Below are 17074 nucleotides of genomic sequence, written 5' to 3' on the forward strand. Positions count from 1 at the left end.
TATTTGTATGGTTATTACATCCGCAGTATTACCCAGGGCGGCCACTGGATTCAAACCGTGAAACTGCGCACCAATCCAGGAACGCAATCCAATATGCCCACATTACTGCCCAAAAAATACATTAAATAAATTATAATTTAAACCATATATATGTACTTGTAAATTCTGACACAGAAGCATGTCACCTTTGGAAAGTACAAATATTTTCCAGACGATGGCTATCTGCTCATCCTTGCACATGCACACATACACCCACACATACACACGCAAGTACACGTGTACAACATTCATTGCATTTAAGTGATTTTGTCAAATATCGATGCCTTCAGCAGAACCACATTTTCAAATAAAACAGAATTCTCAGTCTTAGTAAAGTTATTCAGAATTGTTTTTATTTTATTTTTAATTATTTAAAGACCATAAAAGCAAGGTCAACACAACATCAACTTATCCATAATATAGGCACACATACACATACACCTGTGTGAAATCGTAAGACTCACGCACCGCTGGCTCTACTCATCTCACCGAGCCAGGATTACCTGCCGCCATTCAACATCTTTAAATCAGTTCACTGGTACATTCAGCAGTGTAACATACACACAGAGGCCAAAAATACATTTGTTTTGCCATAGAAATTAGGAGTCCGCATTTCTAGAATCCCGTCTTATATTTCGAACGCAATCTATCACATTAACGGACTCTCATATATCATTCATAACGATTCGTTCGCTGAAACAGTGTTAGAAGTCTTGAGTAGATTTTTTTTTATCCTTGTTTTTTTACTCTATATTTTGGGGGTTTTATAAGCAAAGTTACACCTATGATGCTGCTTTAGTTATGCAATGAGGTGAAGAAATGTTCTTTTGAAACACAACGAGCGGAGCAATCCATCAAGTCAGGAAACAGCCCCTAGACATGACACCACAGAAGCACTTCCTGAAATGATGCCAATAACTCTTTCATTCCCAATACAACATGGCACTCGTTCACGTTTGTAAAAAATACTGTTTACCAGAGGTGTGGACTCGAGTCATGTGACTTGGACTCGAGTCAGACTCGAGTCATGAATTTGATGACTTGCGACTCGACTTGGACTTGCATAACAATGACTTTGTCCCACCTATGAGATGTGGACTCGAGTCATGTGACTTGGACTCGAGTCAGACTCGAGTCATGAATTTGATGACTTGCGACTCGACTTGGACTTGCATAACAATGACTTTGTCCCACCTCTGCTGTTTACTGCACATTGCTCACTCCATATACCTAGAAACTTCAACTGTCAGAGCCATGATAAACAAAATTAATAGTAAATTTCTTATGTTCCTGCAATAATAGGTGGTCTGGCTGATACCATTAAACTTATTACACTTGAAATCATGGTTTGATCTGGGATGGCTTCCACCAAAATTTAAACCAATAATTCTCAGCATTGCTGGGTCTGTGTGCTGACAGCAATTATGAGCCTCCTGAACCACCTTGGCCCACTCAGCTAAACTCCGTGAAGGCAACCCACGTGCCCTGCAGACACAACCCACCATAAGCTGGTGGGGGGGTGTGGCAACTGGCAACTGATGTCAAGTACTGACGTCCACCATCGGGTGGCCAGTAAGGCACTGTGCACTGCTGCGCGGTGGAGCTCACAGCTTGCTCTTCCACTTTCCCTCCTCTCCTTCTCCCACTCTGACTGCAAAGGCAACAAAAGTAATTGAGAATTCGTTAACGAACACCGTGGGAGCAACAAATGCCACACGCGTAACACGGACGTGCGTGCCTACACGAATACACAGCGGGCATAGACACTGGCGAGCAAAGAGTCAGGCATGGTGGTGCATGCCTGCAATCGAGCACTGTGGAGGCAAGGCTTGGTGGCTCGCGTAGAGATTTGTGAAACTCACAAACCCCACTGGGCTGTGGGGTTGCCGTGAGTTGACAGCACAACAAGTGGGTCCGTGAACCAATCGGCATGAAGCGAGGAGCGTCTTCTCCATGATTGGGTTTACCGGGATACTACTTTAGTTTCTTCTCACATTTCAAACGCTCATAAAATGTAAACGGCCACATATCCCAATAGAGGCACCTCCTGAAAAAGAGTTGTGAGACTTGGGCATTCTTGTGTAAATAAATAACATGAATTAAATATGTTCAAAATTACATGAGCTAATTAAACCATGAACACTTTATAACAGATGTATTGATTTAACTCTTCGCGAACATTATTTAAAGCACAAATGCAATATAAATGTAAAACAGAACACCGATATCAACACACACAGGAACAAACAGAAACACGAGACTATTATGGACATGTGGGTGCTGTTCTGTTGGATGTAACCGCATTCTAATCAGTTTCCTCTCAATGCGTCGTTCCTCATTTCTACAACACAATTTGGGATGTTAGTTGACAAACCCAGCGCCCTAGAAATCAACATGTCAAGAACTGCCCAGATGACAGTGATGTGAACTGGACAATGTTGAATGGAATTCCCATCGATGCTGGACCCATGGGACACTCACCGATTGCGCCCTCCTTCTCCAACTTCTTGAGGTGCTGGTGCAGGTTCCAGGATGCTGCCTTATACAAGTGTTCAGGAGTGTCCTAACACACGAAACAAAGGTCGTGAACACACGTGTGTGTAGTGGTATAAGTGTGTTGTGTGCATTTCAGAAAATGGTGCAACGACATGGTGTAATATAGGTCATACGTTTGTATGTATTTTTGCGGTAGTGTGCTACGCACCCGGCGATCCGGGTTCAATTCCCGCCCACGTATGCGTGTATGTTGAACTTCTTTCGCACCATACGTCCCCAAACGTGACGATTATTTGAACCGGTCCTGGGCCTCCCCTCGGTTGACTCGGTCTCAAATGAGTACCTGATGTGGTGTTTAAACATCGACACTAGGGAGCCTGTGTGTGCTGTGCCAGCCTTGATAGGTGCAAGCTAAGAGCACTTGTCCCAACAGTGCGTTGAGGCTATACGGGGGATCTTTGTAATTGTCTATTTTCCACGTGGGTTTAGGCGTTGGGAAACAGTTGTCTCCAATTCTGGCTGTTCTTGTCCGGATATCAGAACTACACAAGTCTCTCCCATGACCATCCGTCCACAAGCATTCGCTCGATTACGCATGTACTATTCAGCTCTGTGTTAATCCACTGAAGGTTTCCCCACACTGTTCGGTCATGCAGGTTGTTGGCCCACAATGCACCACACTGGCCAATCGCGTCCATGTGGTGCTTGGGAAATATGTTCCCTACCCCTGCTTTAACAGGTGCTCCCCAACATAACTCTTAAGAGAGAGTTTCACAACAGGGATGCTATACCAGGGCTGCAATGGTTAGCACACCGGACTTGCAATAAAGTACGGAGGTATTGGGTATGGCGACCCAGCTCTTCCAAGATGACTGGCCAGCGTGGAGGAGTAGGCCAAGATACCCTTTAGAGAGGCTCTCTAGATCCATCTCTCGTGGAATCCCTTCTGCCAGCGGTGGCGTGAGCAAGAGGCTGCACCTTCACCCTAACAGGTATATTACACCATCCAAACGATTAAGAGACTTACATGGGCTTGGGCACGACAAGTCGCAAGAAAGCATGATGGGCAGCGGTCAAGAATAATGTCGGAGCGGCAGAGGATATCGGCAAAGGAGACGCAGCGATGTAGATGCTGGGTGAATTGCTACGCGACGAGATGGCGAGAGGTGACTGCGCCTTGGGTAGGAGGCCTTAATCCAGCGGTGGATCGATTGTGGCTGGCGATGGCGAAGGGGGAAGCCAGGCCTCCCCACCCTCGTCGTTGTGTCGTACCGTGTACACGAGGCGCACGAGCTCCTCCAGGGAGAGCTCTTTCCCGGCGTGGTCGCCGACGACGGACATCACCGCCCGCTCGCGCGCCTGCCGGTGTGACACGTAGCCGCGGATTTTCTCCTGCGCATCCTGCACCACCGGCCCGTGGCCTGCGGGAGACACAACGGGTACGACTTGAAGTCGCGCGCAATTCGACGAATCGTCGTCGGCTTCAGGGCCAACGTTTGAATCGGCAATCGAATCCCAGGGACACAGTTTCCCAGGTCTGTCTTGCAAACTATACTCATCTTGGACTTGTGAGTTCTCACCTGGTTAAACAAAGTCGACTTGAACCTGAACTGTGGTGTTCAGGGTTAGGCCGTATGTTGAGCATGCCAGCAAAAACCTTTAATCCACCACATGCGGCTCTATCGAAGGGGCATAACGTAGAACACACCATCACAGGACCAAAAAATAATGTCTCCCGTGCTGTGCCGAAAACTGTCAATATATACACACACTTATATGTCAACTTGACTCTTTGCAAAATTCATGGGTACTTTTTGGCTCTTGGTCTGTTCCAGGTTGGCCACCCCTGTGCTAGAATGTAATATTCTGTCACGTTTGGACCGTCTCGTTTGTATTGTCTCACTTTTTTTGTGTCAACAGTACCGTACACGACTGTTCGCAAGGCTGGATTATGGACCGGGCCAGTGGGGCCAGTGTCCCGGGGCCTCGGACTGCCAGGGGGCCTCCAAGCCTCAGGCCGCGCGCGGTGCGTGGCCCAAGACTTCCGAAGGAAGTTGAACACCAGGGCCCTCAATGCGCACAGCGCAAGCTCACCACGAGGTCCCTGGGTACTTATAGCGTGAGCTCACCACTAGGGCCACCCAGACCCCTCAGTGCTTACACAGTGAGGGCCCACCAGACCCCTTGGTGTTTAAAGCGTGAGCTGACCACTAGGGTCCCTGGGCCCCTCAGCGCTTACAGTGTGAGGGCCCCGAGGCCACTTGGTGTTTAAATTCGCTGTCCAGCACTCAGTGGAGTGCTCGGGCAGAGTCAACCAAGGCACTGTGGAGAAATTACACCCACATTAGAGAGGCCTTCGGTGGTGTGTGCAATGATGATGAGAAAAGAGATACTCTAATTGAGGCCGCTAGACTATGTGCTAAATTGGACACCTTAGAGATGGTGTTCATGGCACATTTCTGGGACGTCATACTTGACCGGTTCCACGCGACAAGCATGCACCTACAGAGAAGTGACATTGGCATCTCTGTAGCAGCACAGCTTTTGTCTTCGTTGAGGGATTTTGTGGCGGGACAGCGAGGCCAGTTTCAGGCTTTTGAAAGGGCAGCCTTAAATGTGACAGGTGTCTCTCAGTCATATAAGTACGATCTTCGGTGAAAGAGGAAACGCAAAACATTTGCAGATGAGAGCTCAGAGCCAGGTGTGACACTTGAGGGGAGGGAGAAGTTCAAAATAGAAACATTTCATGTGGTCATTGATAAGCTAGTGGCATGCCTTGAACATCGCTTGGACGCTTACAAGCGTTTGACCAGTCTCTTTGGAGTTCTGTTTATGTCAGATCAGGTGTCTAACAGTGATGTCATAGTGTAAAAGGTAAATGCACTCTCCGCTGCATATCCATCAGACCTGGACATGAACTTTGCCAACGAACTTTGAGGGTGAGAAGTGCCCAACTAAATTGCTTGAGACGTTGCAAGCACTTAATCTGCAGGCAGTGTTCCCCAATGTTTTTGTGGCACTTCGGATTTGTCTAACTTTGCCAGTGACAAACTGCCAGGGTAAGTGGACATTTTCCCTTTAAGGCAGAATAAAAAATGAGCGGTGGAGTAGCACGTCCCATACACGTATCAGCTCATTGTCACTTATGTCAATAGAGTAAGACCTTGTCAGACAGCTAGATTTTGACGATCTAGTGGATGATTTTGCGAGGAGGAAGGCAAGAAAGACACCAATATAGGAAAGTGGGGGGGGCCTCCAAAAGACATGTCAGGACCATGATTCGGCCCTGACTGTTTGCTCCATTAGCATAAATCTAACGTGGGCATATCACTTGCACAAGCTGTAACTGACCGATTCTCACTTTGATGCATTTATGGCAAGCATTGTCAATTCAATTTCTATACTTAAATTCGCAGGCTACATCTGTCCAGTGTCCACCTCCTCCTCGTCACCCCACACCACCCAACCCCCCTTTCTTGTGTGATGCCGAGCACGCGATTTGTGCTTTCAGCTAGACACGTTCTACTCTGCATCAACCTCCGCTCGGTGGGAGCTCGCTTCTTTTTCTTCTCATCCTCCTCCATTGCCCCCCTGCCGCCCCATGTCTGCCACTCTCCTCTCCCCCTGTTTAAGTTTATGCTTACACCTTTTCAAGCACCGCCTGCCTCCAATAGACCTTTCACTTTTCAGAGACACCGACCCTGTTTGTTGAATCGTTGTCCGGTTAGCTCCTCGCGCGGCGAGAAAGAATACCCCCAAACGTACGGAACTGAACACAAATTGACCCGACTGTGAACACCTCCATGGCTTATTGCTACCCTGCTAAAATCTGCCCGTAACCTCCCCCTTTTCTGATGACTGCGCATTGAGACACAATTATATTTCGATGGGATATACAGGCAACTCCACACTGTGATATATTGCATTTATGAATAACTATGAGAAAAAATAAAACGTATGCATCGAAGTTTATCTTCTTTCTTGGCCACAAGTCCCATTATTGAATAGGGTCAGCTGCTCAGATTGCTCTCTCTATGCTCTTGGCTTTAGCATCACGGTTCAAGGCAGCATCCAACAAGCATGACCCTGCTGATGAGCCGCAGGAAGTGGAAATCTTAAGAGTTTGCTGGAACTAACCCTATTGCAAATAGTTGGCGTGAAAGGCCCAAAGGTCGATGGAATAAATATTTATTCCATTTCTAAGGGTGACGAACCATCGTCAGTACATGCATGTATAAAAGGGACAAGCTAACCATGTGATTTCTCAGTAGCCTGTTACATCGTTAGGCTAATGAGCTTAGTTTATTTACCATCCAATCTCATCAGATCTTGCAGGATAAGCAGGCATCAGCTTGGATAGGGTCTGGATGGGCAAGCGCCATGCATGACAAGTGTTATAGGCTACAAAGTGCAGGGTGGCAGGAGAGAGGGTCGCACAGAAAATTACACTGTTGTACTGTGCTTCTATGCCCCATGTCTAAGCATCTTAGACATGGGGCATATACGATGCATCAGCATAAGCTGTACTAGGTTTTGGCAACAGTAGTCTCTCCGTTCACATTCCCAGCTCCCTTATCAGTGCTGGACAGCCTGACCTGAGCTCACAGCTCATACGGCCCTAACTCACTCGCCCACAATGGGGAAACAATGACGCGGCCCCTTCAGCAGGCTTGTGAAAGAAAGAAAAACCGCGGTAAGTCTGGTCAGCATTTTATTTCAAGCTCACAAGGCTTTGGGGGGTGGGCACTTCCGTCAAAGCCTGGCACACAAATGCCCTTCGTGTGAATCGGGCTGTATCAGACGGTGAGCAGCACCAGACCGCCAGGGGCTGGGCACTGTCAAGGGATACATCAACCCCAATGCGTGTATCTCAATGCCTCTATTATGCACACGTGACGTGCATCGCAGTGGGCTCTTTACAGAAAACACGACACAAGTCTTGACACTCTTTCTCAGAATCGTGCCGTTGGGTGGCAAGTTTGGCTAATTTGTGTTAAATAAGTGTTTGTGTGTCAGAATATACTGGAGTATCCAGCGGAAATTCGTCGCACGCCAGGAGATAACAATCAAAGGGCTATATAGATAGTTTCATGAATGAACTTGCTCTCCTGGCATCTCCTGGTCACCTTGTAGCCCAGCAGATTTGAGCATTTCAGGGATCTGTCATCCACCAACCCTTGCCTTCTAAGCAGTGGATTAAACATGTCCACCATTGGGCCCAGCATCTCTCTCTCAGTCTGCCTGTTACTTTACTGTGATCTCCATGGCGCTTGAACCAATGTTTGTTCGGAATGCTTTGGCTTCTCCCACACACAGATAAACCGGATGTATAAAAGATGATGGGTATTATTTCCAAGTTGAGATCAGGGCGAGACCAACTGGATATCTGCCAACTTGGCATCACGGCCTGTTTGATGTAGCTACAGTAAATATATGATTGCAATGATAGTTTTGCAACACTTGCTGGTGAATAATGTGAAAAAGGTTCAACGTGTCCAAATTACATTCATACATATGCAAAATAGTCATCGTTTGTGCAATTAGCTACACAGTGAGATTGGTGGAAAGTAATAATGTAGGCAAATATTCACGTCTCTCTGAATGACATGGTACTGAGGCATACATATCAGGTTATTGTCTGGGCAGTATTGCAAAATTATGTCCTTAACATGGCTTATGGATATCCTCCAGTATAAATACATTTTCTGATTCTGATTATGGGTATCACTGGGTATGACGATGCAGGACGTGAGTTTGAATGATATGGTGTTTGGCGTACTGATAAGTACCATGGCACAAGAGACATTTGATGAGCCCCCCGATAGACTCCTACCAGGCAGCATGTCCCACTGGGCAAAAACGCCGGGGCCAGCCCAGGACACGCTGCTGGTGGGACTACGTCGCTCGGCTTGGCCAGGGAACGCCTGGGAATTCCCCAGGAAGAGCTTGAGTCTGTCTCCAGGGAAAGGGAGGTTTGGACCGCCACTACTCAACGCGCTGCCGTAGCGACCCTCGCCAGATGGAGAAACGAACGAACAAACGATTGTATGAAGTAGATTTTTTTTCAATGTCATGGTATAATATCCCGTACTTTTGAGTTTCATGGTATTGCATTATTAGTGACTGCATTGACATGAAAGTACACATGGCATACTATGTTTAATTGGAATTAATTTTATTCAACTTCATTTCATACAGTACCTTATCATGATAATTGGCATCTCTAAGCACTTTACAATGCCATATGCCCTTTCAGTGTCATGCTATCACGTTAATTGCTCACAAAGAAATTGGAATAAAATCTGAACAGTGCGTGGCAAGTCGAGTAAATTCATGAGGAGGAGTGGGGGAGCAAGGCATCGGCATTTATGTCGCGCCCCTTGTGAGTACCGGGCCCCCCCCCCCCAGGGAAGCTGATGGTCCAGACCAGCAGTGACCGAATTTAACTAGTTCCGACTGATACAAATCCCGGTCTCGCCGCTAACTGCAGCTCTGACGTCCTGGTGTCCTGGGCCCACACTTCGGGTTCTAGAGCTTAAGGTCGAGGCTCTGTCGGCAGCCGAGTTTCATCGGCATTCCCGCTCGCGTATAAACTCACAGGCACGCGTACGTGTGCGTGACACCCGCGTGTCCCCTGGGCGTCGGTGGTTACCGGGGTATATGAGCTTGGGCTTGAGATTGAGCAGCAGGTCGAGCGAGCGCATGTACGTGTAGAGGTCCTCGAACACGGCCGTGCCCTCGCCCAGGATGCAGTCGCCCGAGAAGACTGAGCCCTCCTCCTCCAGCAGCAGCACCATGTGGTCGTCCGTGTGTCCCGGTGTGTACACCACCCTGCACGCGCGCCGCCCACGCCCACCAGTGCCGTCGGCGGTTATTGGGGGTTCTCGCGCACGCGCGGAAACCGAGCTCACTCCGGCAAACGACGCCGATCGCTTACCGGAGCGTGGCTCCCTCGGTGGTGATGACGTCGCCATCGCGCAGGAATGTGTACTCCAAGCCCTCACTGCCCAACACCTCCTCGCGCCGCGGCGGTACTCGCGGTAGTTTCGACAGCCGCACGCCGGCACCTGCACTCCACCACCACCACCGCCGCCAACACCACCGCGTTCACCATCACCATCCACCACATCACGGCAAAACTGGCCACACTGCCAAAAGTACTCGCCCGCACACCATTGTCACCTTTACAAATACAGCTGCGTGCCTCAGAGAGCGAATGCCATGTAAGTGTACCGAGCTGGCACCAGTATGTATGTATACATGTTCAGCTTCTTTCGCACCGTACGTAGCCAACTGTTTTAACCAGGTGCAGAAAGAATGCCGCATTCCCATGGCCACTCGGAAGGGAATCGGCTTGGCTCACAAACCAGGCAAGCGGTCTCAGCATGGATCCCCATATTGGCCTTACCGGGTCAATGCCAGCACCAACTGGGCCAAATGGTAAATGTTTTTCTGGTTGTTTGGCTTTCTTTTCTAAGGGTGGCCGCAACAACATTTTGCCTCCTGAAGGCAGGAAACCCACTACATACCACACCCAGAGCCACGCGGCTGATGATGCCGATGGCATCACCAAGTCCCGCACATCACCTACCATCCAGTTGAAAAATGTTTCCAGCTATTTTCGTGTTATCCCATTAGTTAAGTAATGTAAATGATAATCGATAGCATCATTAATGATTTCAATAATCAAATAGTTCATCTTTGCGCAAGACCATTTTTCTCTACCTCCTCGTGGTGCCGGACGGGCAACGCTGTCGTGGGCAGTGCTGTGGGGGGAGGGCCAATTCCGATTGGCCTTTCCCCTCATGGTGTTTGTGACGACCACAGCGGCCAAAAGGAGGCTCTGGACGAGTGCAAGGGGCTGATAACCTCTCCACCTTCAATTAATTACCGCTAAATCACGACAGAATTGTTTTTATAAATAAGCTTGTGCCGGAGGCCCCGGGCGGACAGGTGTCTATGATGTCTCCTGGCCAAACCCCATTTGGCGGAGCCAGGAGACTAAATCCTTACCCTCAGGGCTCCTCCAGAAACAATAACAAAGCACGTGTGGCCACGTGGAATGTTTGAACACTCACTGCGGACGAGAGGCTGCCACTCCTCTGTCAGGAGCTGGACCGGTACCGCCTAGATCTCTGTGGTATTCATGAGGTCCAGTGGACCGGCTCTGGCTCCTGCCACCATGAGGGGTAGACAGTCCTCTTCTCGGGGCAGGAGACTGTCATGAGGTGTGGGAAGCTGTAAGCCCCAGGCTAATTTGGGCTCACCTTCCCATCAACCAGAGGCGAGGAGTGGTGGTCGTGGTTACTTATGCCCCCACTGAAGACGAACATCCCTGAAGGGATGCAGGCAAGGCCGTTGAGTCAGATGCCTTCTATAACCTCCTGTCACAGGTGCGAGCTAAAGTGGCCCCTCGGGATAGAATCATCTTGTTGGGTGACTTCAATGCCCGAGTTGGTCATGATGCTGGCACCTGGTCTGGAGTGATTGGAAGGCATGGGCGAGATCAGCTCAATAACAACGGCAGGAGGCTGCTAGATTTTTGTGCAGCCCATGGGCTTGTAATTACCAACACGCTGTTCCGGCATCGGCGCATCCACACAACATCATGGATGCATGCCGGGTCAAAGCAAGACCATCTAATAGACTACATAGTGACGGAACAGCGGATGCGGGCCCATGTCCTTGACACCAGGACCTACCGTGGAGCTGATCTGCCCACTGACCATGGAGGCTTACCGCAGCCTTCGCTCGGAGGTTCGGAGAGCCGTAAGGTGCTGCAAGTATGGGTGGTGATCACGGGTTGCTGAGGAGATGGAGTCTGCCTCAATGGACCGCGATCACAAATCGCTCTTTAATTCCATCAAAAAGTAACCTGCAGCTCCACACCTATTACCATAATTAGGGGAAGGAACGATGATCCATTCTCCGACCCCCAGGAACAGGTTTGCAGATTTGCTGAGCATTTCTGTTAGGTCCTGGGGAAGGGGACATCCCTCAGCCTAGATAACGTGGGACAAAGTGGGGATGACCCTGCCGAGGCTGCGGTGCCTCAGATATTGGAAGTCACCCCCTGTGAGTGGCTGGCTGAGGTGCCATCTGTTGATGAAGTACTGCAGGCGATCCAAAGTCTGAGACCAGGAAAGGCACCGGGCAGATATGATCTCCCAAGCGAAATGCTGAGGGAGGGTGGCGTTTGTGCACAGACTGCCCTACATAACATCATAACAACAGTCTGGACCACTGGACGGGTTCCGCAGGACGGGTTCCGCAAGACGGGTTCCGCAGGACTAAAACGATGCCCTGGTGGTCCCCCTCTTTAAGAAGGGGGACCGCACAGACTGTAACAACTAAAAGGGCATCTCACTCCTCAGTGTGCCGGGAAAGGTCCTGGCAAGGATTATTCAACATCGCCTTGCTAGGCACGCTGAGGAGAGATTTGCGGAGCCCCCATGCGGTTTCAGGAAAGGGCGGTCCTGCACAGATGCCATATTTTCTGTCCGTCTGCGACAGCAGAGGTGTAGGGAATTCCAACAAGACCTACATCTCTGCTTTATTGACCTGGTCAAGCCCTATGATACCATCAGTAGGCCTGGGCTCTGCATTCTTTGTGCTTTTGGAGTCCCTGACCCTCTGCTCACGATCATCAAGGACCTTCATGATGGTGAGCGGGCCCGGGTAAAACTACGTGTCCGGGAGTCAGAGCCATTCCCTGTGCACCTTGGGGTGTGACAGGGATGTCCTCTGGCTCCCACATTATTTAACATCTATTTTGACCACGTAGTTCGTGAAGCCTTCAATAGCTGTACCGGAGGAATTTTCATCTGGTACAGATACAATGGGAGACTGATCGATGCCCGGGTGCGGTCAAGAGATGGCTCCCTATTGCTCAACCATGTTATGTATGCCGATGATCTGCTAATTGCTGCTCACTCAGAGGAGGAGTTGGAGGCGCTGCTGCTGAACCTGGCGCCCCACCAAAACTAAGCACCTTCCTGGGTATTTTGTACCATCGGACACTCTACCCTCACAACTCCCAATTGGTGATGGGGTAGTTGTGGAGAGAGTGGAGAGTTTCCCATACCTGGGCAGTGTGCTCATGACCGGCTCCGGTTTAACAGCAGAGGTCTCACTCCGAATCAGTCGAGCGGCATTATCTTTTCATCGGTTGCGTAACGTTGTGTGGAAGCTCCCTCGTCTGTCGCTCCGCACGAAGCTTCAGGTCTTCTCGGCCACAGTCTTTCCATCCCTTCTCTACGCTTGAGAAAAACGTGGACCCACCTAATGGAACATCTTCGCCGGTTAAAAACATTTAGGCTGGCCTGCCTACGATCCATCCTGGGTTTAACCAGGCTGGATTGTGTGAGCTCACAAATCCTTGAAAGTCCCATCGGTGAGGTCCTCCGGCAGGCAAGGCTGGGTTGGCTGGGCCATGTAGCCTACATGCCCAGCCACCGCATGCCTAAACAACTTTTGTTTGGCCGGATCGCGGGGGCTAAACGGGTGCGGCATGGGTGAGAGAAGAGATGGAGTGATGTGGTACAGGAGGATGTGGAGCTGAATGGATTTGCCAATGACTGGTACCAGCGGTGTCAAGATCGGCCTCTGTGGAGGAGACTCGTGAAGGACGCTACTGGGCAGTTGGAGGCAGTTGCCCTCCAACAACAACGGAGGGCGGAGGAGCGACGCTCACAACAATGAGCAGAGCGCCGGGTGTATAAAGCACAGCAAGTTGGCACAGTAGGGGGCACAGGTGGTTCATCAGCCAGTCGTCTCGGTCAGTCGACCCGTGGCACCTGGGTCTGCCTCGTGACCTCCTGCCAGCGGGCGTTCGACACTTCACGTAGCTTCAGAGTGCACATAGCCTGGCACAAGCGTCGTGGTGATGTCACCACCACTTAGTGGCGAATGGCGGTTGTTGTTATTGTTGTGGGACTATGGAGGTGGGATTGGTAGATTATGCAGTGACCATGCCGTATGTATGTATGTTGAACTTCTTTCACACAGTACATAGCCAAACGCACTCATCGGAGGTGATTACCAAGTTGATAGCAGTGCGCAAGACACCCACCTACAGGGACATTCAGGTGGTTGGTAAAGCAGATTACTGACCTAACTATGGACTTTATTGTGTTGTTATTCTTTGTGCTTTTTTCCTTATGGGCACTCCGGTTTCCTCACACATGTGGAGAGAGAAGTCTCACTCTCTCTCCATTTACACCCACTACACACGCACCGATGGCGAGGGCACGGCAGACATCGGAGATGCCCCCAACATGGTCGTGGTGCCAGTGCGTGAGGAGGATCTCCTGCACGCTGCTGCCCAGCTGCGCCAGCGCCGTCTGCAGGTTCGCCACATACTCGGGAATGTTGGGCTCCCCCGTGTCGATCAGCACTCGCCTGCCGGTGTCAAGCACACGCACATGGGAGCACATTGCAGCGCCGAAACGAAAACGAGACAACATGCATACGCATGGATTCTGCCAAGCTTTACAACAAGCGGTTCTCCGTGTATCCAATGAGCAATTGTTCTGTTCAAACCGCACGACGCAATGTCACACAGTGCGTGCCATGTGACGTCGTAAGATGACATCACACGTGACAGCCATGATGACTGTCGACAGTCATCATTAGCAATTACAATCAGCTGTTGCTTTTCCTCAACATCTGCTTGAATGACACGAGATAAAAACACGACTATTGACAATGACCCAATGCTCTCTGGGTATGGGAACACTTACATTTTTTTACATTTGTCATCAGAGCTTTGGGTCACAATTTATCAAGAGTCTGCTTGTACATTTGCAGTACAGCATATGCATGCATGCAGTCATACACATAACTAGTACAATACTAAGCGCATCACTCGTACAAAACCATACTTCCAGATACACTGGGCAGCTTATGTACTTTGATTTCACGTTCCGTACTTTGGCGTGCTTTGATAGAATGCAGCTGTGTACTCCCCATACACATATCTGGTTAAAGTTTAAACGGATGATGCGGAGGTGGTGCCTCACTCCAGCCATTGTTGTGCGTAATGCTCACCACTGCATAAAAAAGGTGTAAAATCTATGTAAACAATAACTGTTACACTATTTCTGTACACGCACGGCCCTTTAGTGAATCCACGGTTGGATGAGGACCAACCCACGTTGTGCGGGTGTCACATCCCACCACCCTAGTCAGTATTGGTGTGGTTTGTGACTGCTTTTGTTGTTTATCAGCCTTGCCACGCTTGCATTATGCTGAAAAATCGGCAGGAATTGATGTACTTGTGCAATTTGTACTTATGTAATTTATTTGTGTTGTTTAACTTTGCTATACTTTGTACTTCTATCGTTCAAACTTGATTTGAAGCATTTGTGACTGCAGGAATAACTATTTGGTTCTTTCGGTAAAGTCACGAATGCAACACAAGCGATCGTCATCAGGTAGAAAAAAAAACTATAGTTTCATTTTTATTACTTTATTATTTCCCTTCTACGTGACTTTACCGAAACAACCAATAATATGAATCCATGCAGTCACGAAAGCTTTAAATCGAAATTTAAACCTAGTAAACTTAGAAATACAATGCGAGTCGGCTAACACAACAGTCAATGCCCTACCTGGTTGATTACGTTCTTCCAAAGATTGCTAAATTTGAGAAAGACAAAACACAGACACGGAGGCACACAGACAAACACACAGGCAGAGAGAGACTACACAGAGACACACACATAGACACACAGAGACTTGTGTTGCAATCGAAACGCCGTAATCTATTATTTAAACAACAACAACAACATTCTACGTGACTTTACCGAAAGAACCAACGAGTAATTTTATCGTTCATTATATATTGATTGTTGTAACTTTCTGACCCGCCCCTCCTGGACATTAGTGAGAAAGAGCTTCATAACTCATCGTATTCCTCCAGGATAAAATAAAATCTCATTCTGATGCGCTGAAGGCAGGGAGCGGTGAAGTACAGCTATGGATTTGGATCCGACTAGGTCACGCAAAGTGCCACAACTTTACCGCAAATAACAAAAGGCACCCGGGGCATGCCACGTATCGCCAAAGCAGTCTGACGCCTGCCTCCTGTTTTGTGGTCACGATCCAGGATGAACCCTGCCGAGCTTCTGACGAGATCAGACGCACTGGGTGACACACCCCAGGAAACCACACGCACCACCTTCGCCATCAGGCGAGCATATGGAACCTATCTTGTTGGTTCTTTCGGTAAATTCTAGATTTGAAGTTTTCGTTACTGCAAGGGTCCATACGCTTTGGTTTTTTCAGTAAAGTCACGTAGGTAAAACAAGAAAATAAATTAAATCACGACGTTTCGGAGGCAACACAAGCTTCCACGGCCCATCCTGGCTCCTCCCCCCCACCCCTTAACCAGTATATAATCTCGTGTCTCTTACAGCTCTCTTCACTTGATACAGCAATTTTCCTGTGACAGTTCCACCTGAAGATGGAAGCTTGTGTTGCCTCCGAAACGTCATTTAATTTATTTTCTTCTTTTACCTACGTTACTTGACCGAAAAAACCAAAGAGTACCTTTCGGTAAAGTCACGTAGAAGGGAAATAATAAAATAATAACAATACAAAATAAAATGCTCACGATGTTTCGATTGCAACACAAGCAATCACACTCTTAGGTTTTTCGGTAAAGTCACGTAGGTAAAAAAATAAAAATGAATAACAAAAATAATAGAAATAATAATAGAAAAAAATGTGATTTATTATTATTTCTATTAAAATAAAAATAACCTACGTGACTTTACCGAAAAAACCTAAGAGTATGAATCCTTGCAGTCACGAAAGCTTCAAATCTACAAGCAATCATCATCAGTTCTAGATTTGAAGTTAATTATTTATTTTCTTTTTCTATTATTTCTAATATTTATTTCTATCAGTTTTATTACTTATTTTTATTACTTCTTTTTCCCTACTTGACTTTACCGAAAACATCTAAAAGTAATCATCATCAGGTGTGAAAACCACAGCAACAAAAATTTGGGAATGGAACCTCACGCTCGCTCAGCCAGGTGAGAGACTACGGGGACCCATGGGGGTGTGAGTCTCTATCCCATTGTTCTTCACCAACTTTCAGACGATAAGACATCATCAGTGCCGAGGGTGGCCACACCATTTGAAACCACTGGTGGGTTTGACAGCAGCGCGATGAGGATGGCGATGGGGGGGGTGTTGTCGTCATGTGTGTATTGTCATTGGGCCGCCAAATGGCCCGTGGGCCTTGCGATGAAGACAACTGCAGTGTCCCCCCCCCCTACCTGCTGCCCGTGCCCACCAGGTACGTGTTGGTCCCCTGCAGAGTCATGGGCCCCGGGTTACAGCCCAGCACCCGGAACACCCGTGAAGACAGCTGCTCCAGCTTCGGGATAACCGTGGCCATCGCTGACGACTCTGTTCAGCAGCAGCAGCAACAGCAGCAGCAACAGCAGCAGCAGCAGCAACAACAACAGGAACAACAACAACAGCAACAACAGCAGCAGCAGCAACAACAGCAGCAGCAGCCGGCGCG

At 48.6% G+C, this 17074-nt stretch overlaps 1 protein-coding gene and 1 long non-coding RNA gene across 3 annotated transcripts in view; one reads left to right on the forward strand and one right to left on the reverse strand.

Annotated features, from left to right (window-relative positions):
* The window catches only part of LOC144931648 (uncharacterized), a 106358-nt gene extending 101890 nt beyond the window's left edge, over positions 1-4468 (forward strand). The window contains exon 3 of the long non-coding RNA XR_013636583.1: positions 4456-4468. This is a non-coding gene — a long non-coding RNA (uncharacterized LOC144931648). The remainder of the gene's footprint in view (positions 1-4455) is intronic.
* Positions 292-16955, reverse strand: LACTB2 (lactamase beta 2). 2 transcript variants are annotated; one of them, XM_078855764.1, is made up of 7 exons: positions 16824-16955; positions 13772-13935; positions 9473-9602; positions 9188-9366; positions 3808-3956; positions 2521-2602; positions 292-1690 (listed from the first exon to the last, which is right to left on the reverse strand). In XM_078855764.1, exons 1-7 carry the CDS (start codon positions 16943-16945, stop codon positions 1644-1646), a joined length of 873 nt encoding a protein of 290 aa, XP_078711890.1. In that variant the 5' UTR covers positions 16946-16955; the 3' UTR covers positions 292-1643. The 2 variants fall into 2 exon arrangements, with proteins under 2 accessions (XP_078711890.1, XP_078711888.1); XM_078855762.1 differs by lacking the exon at positions 292-1690 and having other exon boundaries at positions 1957-2602.
* Between the last annotated feature and the right edge of the window lie 119 nt (positions 16956-17074).

This window comes from Lampetra fluviatilis, chromosome 4, assembly GCF_964198595.1.
Source record: "Lampetra fluviatilis chromosome 4, kcLamFluv1.1, whole genome shotgun sequence".
NCBI lineage: Eukaryota > Metazoa > Chordata > Hyperoartia > Petromyzontiformes > Petromyzontidae > Lampetra > Lampetra fluviatilis.